Source organism: Condylura cristata, unplaced genomic scaffold (genome assembly GCF_000260355.1).
Source record: "Condylura cristata isolate star-nosed mole 26May11 unplaced genomic scaffold, ConCri1.0 scaffold00016, whole genome shotgun sequence".
Lineage (NCBI taxonomy): Eukaryota > Metazoa > Chordata > Mammalia > Eulipotyphla > Talpidae > Condylura > Condylura cristata.
Window position 1 is genome coordinate 9318517 of NW_004567117.1, and position 4584 is coordinate 9323100.

Consider the following 4584-nt stretch of genomic DNA (forward strand, 5'->3'; position numbering starts at 1 on the left):
GGGGGGGGGGGGGGGGCTGTGGGTAGGCCAAGGGGTACCAGCCTTCCCTTTTGGACAAAAGGAAGTGCCATGTCTAGCTGGTGGGAAGGAGGAACCTTGCTCCACAGGCACTGGGGGTCACACCCATCCTCACTGCCCTTGATGGGCATCTACTTAACCGGTTCGGTTCTTCCTAAACCAGGAACTTTGGAAGGAGGTGGTACATGGATGGCCTTGTCCCAAGTGTTAACGATAATTGGTCAGATACTGTGGGAGAGGGGCAGACAGCAGCTCCAGCTGCCAGACCTCACGGCGGTGCTGACCTCATGACTAGAAAACTTGCACACTCACATCCATCCTGCAAGCTGGAAACCACTTCCTGCAGTCCCTATAAAATGGGGAAGGGTGACTGGCCAGCTCTCCTCAGTGTGCCCCAGGGCCTGGGCGTTCCGCCTAGCCTGCAGCCAGCTGGAGCACAGGGCCCACCCACACTCACCAGTATCAGGGTTGTACACGTTCCCATCGTTGACCAGCACTTTGTTAAAGAGGACGACTCCCGCCTCACTGGGAAAAGGCTTCTGGGTCAGCCCCGCAGAGAAAGACACCACAGAAGGCACCGGAAGCCCTGGAGCAGAGAGAGGAGCCAGGTGACCACAAGACTCCTGGGGCAAGAGTTGGGGCCTGGAAAGCTGAGGTCTGTGTGTGCTGCAGGGATATCTGCTCCCCACGTCTTCATGCCTGGGGCTAGACTGGGCAGTGGGATGGGCACAGAGCAGTTGTATGGCAGCTCTGCCTACCGGTGTACACACATGCAGGGAGAAGTGGATAATGGAACAAGGTAGGGAGCTGCTTGTTAAATAAAATCTGAGCCCTGGGAATCTGGTGATCCCCTGAGGAACACACCTTGGGGTTTGCAGAGGCCCAGCCCCAGGACTGGTAGGAGAGAAAGGAGTGGAGAATGGGCCAACCCCTAACAGCCCGGAGGGAGGCAGCTGCAAGCAGAAGCAGCCTTGCTGCTTGCGCCTGGTGTCTTAGCAGACCTACCTGGGGAGGCCGCAGGAGGCGACTTGGGGTATCCTGAAAGATCAAATGGGAGGAAATGTCAGGCCAAAGCTAAACAGCACCTGGTTCTCATCCCTTTTCTCCCTGCTCCTCCCAATCTTTAAGAGCCCAAGGTATCGCGAGGGAACCCCATCCAAGTAACCTCCTAGAAGCAAGTCCAACTGCACCCCCAGGGCCTGCCTCCTCACTAGCCTGCTCTCCCTTAGGGTGAACTGGCTGGGAGAAAGGAGGGGAAGATGGGCTGTTGGAGCTTCAGGGACCCAATCTCTGCCCTGGAGACAGCCATGGGTGCAGGGCTCCGCGAACAGGAGCAAAGCCTGCACAGCCCGCTGGGGGAAGGGTACGTCCTTCCCAGCAGCCCTGGTGCTCCGGGATGGTCTCTACCCCAGGTGATGCCTGCTGGTGACCAAGTGCTGCTAGCAAAAAGTCCAGTGGGGCTCGGACTGTTTGTATGAACTCAGGGCACGCGTGTCCGTGCCAAGCCAGCACCTGGTTCAGGTTCTGGTGCTCTGTGGGTCTCTCCCTCCTCCCCACCTTCAGCACTGCACTGTCCCACACCACCTGGGAGCTGACTTTACCAGCTCACCAGGACTTTCTTTAGGCTTTTCTCAATCATAGCAACTCCCTAAGGTCCTGTTATCCCCACACTGCAGTGGAGGAACCAGCCTTGATGTTAGGAAGCTCCCAGTGCAGCTTGTTTTTCTGCTGTGCGAGCTCCTGGTACATGTTTAGTTTCCCAGATTCTTGTCCATTTCTAATTTCCTGGGTACCCCAGCCTCTGGGTGCCTGATTAGCATGAGTTCACACTTATGGGAGATTTTTGGACCTTGTGCCCCTGAAGGTGGACACTGGCCCACAAGGGCTACAGCAGAGCCAGGCTACCCCTCGAATGTGGTTTCCTACCTGGTGCTCCAGCGTAGCCCTCGGCGCTGGGGATGGGCCCCTGCCCTGTCTGGCCATCCACCCCCTGGGGCAGGCCTCTTCCCGACATGCCCATCCTCCCTGGAGGACCGGCTTCTCCAGTCTCCATAATGACCCCGGTGGAGCCCGGCAGGAAGGGCAGCCCAGCCCAGCCTGGTCGTGCTGGCAGCGGCGGCTGCAGCGGTCGCTTGGGCTGTCCTTGGTCCTTGGGAAGCAGAGGACTGCTCGGTAGCGGGGTCATCTTGGGCCGAGATGGCTCAGTAGGGGCCTCTGGCAACACTGGTTGTGGAGGACTTTCGGACTCCTTCCCTTGGGGCGGTGACTCCGGTGCTTCTGAGGGCTCCTCGGCTAAGGATTTGGAAAGGAGAACAATGTTAAAAACTTTGTGAAGGCCTGTGCTTGGGGACTGTCCCTGGGAACACAAGCGGCACTCACAGTGTGAGGATACCTGGCCTGTGGGGAACTGCCCTCAGCTCCTAGCAGGAGCCTCTGCCGCCTCTCTCCTGGATTCCAGGGCTTGCTATCAGACAACTCAAGAATTACTGGAAAGGCCCTGCTTCCCACAGATGACCTTGTATTCTCTCCAACAAGCCAGTCTCAGGTCAGTGGACAGCTGAGGGTCTGTGGGCACAGATGCCACAGTGATCCAGGCAGGTGTTGGGGAGCACAGGCTCAGCAATTTCCATGTTCCTCAGGAACACACCCTTTCCTTTGAATGTTCCTGGAACCAGCCTTACAGGACCCATAATGCATCTAAATATAACCAAGACTTGTCAATGAGCCACCTTCAACACCCAAACCTCATCCATCTCTCTGGTTAGGGCCTGCAATATTCAGTTCCAAAATGACCAGGCAAAGTCAGTGACTGCATTTTGACCCAGGGTCTGGTTTTGTCTTAAAACTCAGTGTTGGGCCCTCCCTCGTGGAATAGGGGTTAAGCCTCAGTACTAGGCCCCAAATTAAATCCACAGCCAAGGAACTGCCCTAGACTGTGGAGCAGATCTGCCTGTGCTACTCCCCACTTTGTCTCTGGTGATTTCATTAACCCCTACCCTGCACCTCTGGCCTACACCCCAGTTCTTTATGTAAAAATAAAATCTTTTAAAAACTCAGTAAAGTTATTGTGACAGCAATTCCATGCTACCCGCTTGCTCCTGCCTCAACAGTCATTTCTCCAAAAGCCCTTTATGACAAGGCTTTATGAGGGAATTATGTCTGACTGCTGAAAGTGAAAGTCTAAAACAGGTCAGTCTGAAACTGAAAATGGGAAGCTCTTAGCCACTACCCTTCTCTGTTCCCAGGATACTTGATTAACTAACTCAGATGTGAGAGAAGAGGATTCTTTAGATTAACCCTGAATTAAAGCCCACAGGCATAAAGCAAGTGCCCCACCTTTAAATGTGACCCAGTCAACACCACCTGATATGAGAGGACAGCCTCTAATAGGCATAAAACAAGTATTCCATGCACTGAACCCTAAAGGAAGTAAACATGCCCTCAGAGTAAAAGACACTGCACCCAAGATGTAAGGATAGATGCTATTTCAAAAACATAAGAAGGTTCACTGGAAGAGTTGGTAGGCAAAATTAAGGGAATCTTTTAAAAGATTTAACAGGATAAAATAGTGGAGGGTCAATCCAGAAGTCTTTCCAGAAAAGATCAGAAAAACTGGGCATAGGAAGGGATGATGTGGTAAGGAGAAACTCTAACAACACATTTTTCCCAAAACTGAAGAAAATAATTCCAACATAATTATTGAGTAAAAGGTCCAAATCAAGACATATTTAGGACACTGCAGATAAAGATCTCACAAACCACAATTTTTTTTTGTGAATTACAAGCCAGAAAGAAAAACCAGCCTTCTTAATACTGCCAGACACTAGAAGAGAAAGATGCCTTTGAATTTCTAGGAAATGTCATTAAACTGAGAATTCTATATACCCAGGCAAAATATCCCTCCAACGCTCCGTCTTAAAAAGGAACTGAAAGTGCTCTTAGACAAGGGAGTGAAGGAGAGAAGCAAAATAGTAAAGGGCCTTAGGCAATAGCTCAAGGACTTCTTTTAAGGGAGTTTCACATTGGAAGCTTTATCCAAGTCTAGAGAATAACCAGTCCACATTGGATCAGGAAGAGAGGACTCATAAGAGAGGTCACTCATTTAGGAAAAAAATGAAACCAACAAATGATCAGATGTAGAAAATTGTAGTGAAAGGATGGTAGACAGAAGTTAAATAATGTAACCCCACAATTTCAGAAAGAAGTAAAATAGCAATAATCAGAGCTGTTACCTCAAATAACAAATACTGATGACTGGCTTAGTGTGGTATAGCTCGGGAATTAGAAGCCAATATCTGTAGTGATAAATAATATTTAAGTAAGCTATACACAGATATTTAAAGCTAATCAAGTTAGAAACATGAAGGCAAGTAACAGGAATCAAACAGCTGAGTTGCATGTAGGCCTTTGGGGAGTCAGCGCTGGGGAGGGGTGGGGTGTAGACAGCTGGTTTTTATTATATGCTTCACAGTTTATTTTGCTTATTTACACAAAATAGTTGTGGAAGATACTCAGTGAGGACCTGTTTTTTCCTTTTGTGGTCCAAACGTGCTGGGCCTATTCCTT

The 4584-nt window shown here is 50.5% G+C and overlaps 1 protein-coding gene across 1 annotated transcript in view; it reads right to left on the reverse strand.

The window, feature by feature from the left end:
• EMILIN2 (elastin microfibril interfacer 2) overlaps window positions 1–4584 on the reverse strand; it is a 25417-nt gene that overhangs the window by 1910 nt on the left and 18923 nt on the right. The window contains exons 4-6 of the mRNA XM_012725759.1: window positions 1945–2310; window positions 1024–1056; window positions 476–604 (exon numbers count right to left, since the gene is read on the reverse strand). Of these exons, the coding sequence (XP_012581213.1) occupies window positions 476–604; window positions 1024–1056; window positions 1945–2310 (528 nt within the window). The remainder of the gene's footprint in view (window positions 1–475; window positions 605–1023; window positions 1057–1944; window positions 2311–4584) is intronic.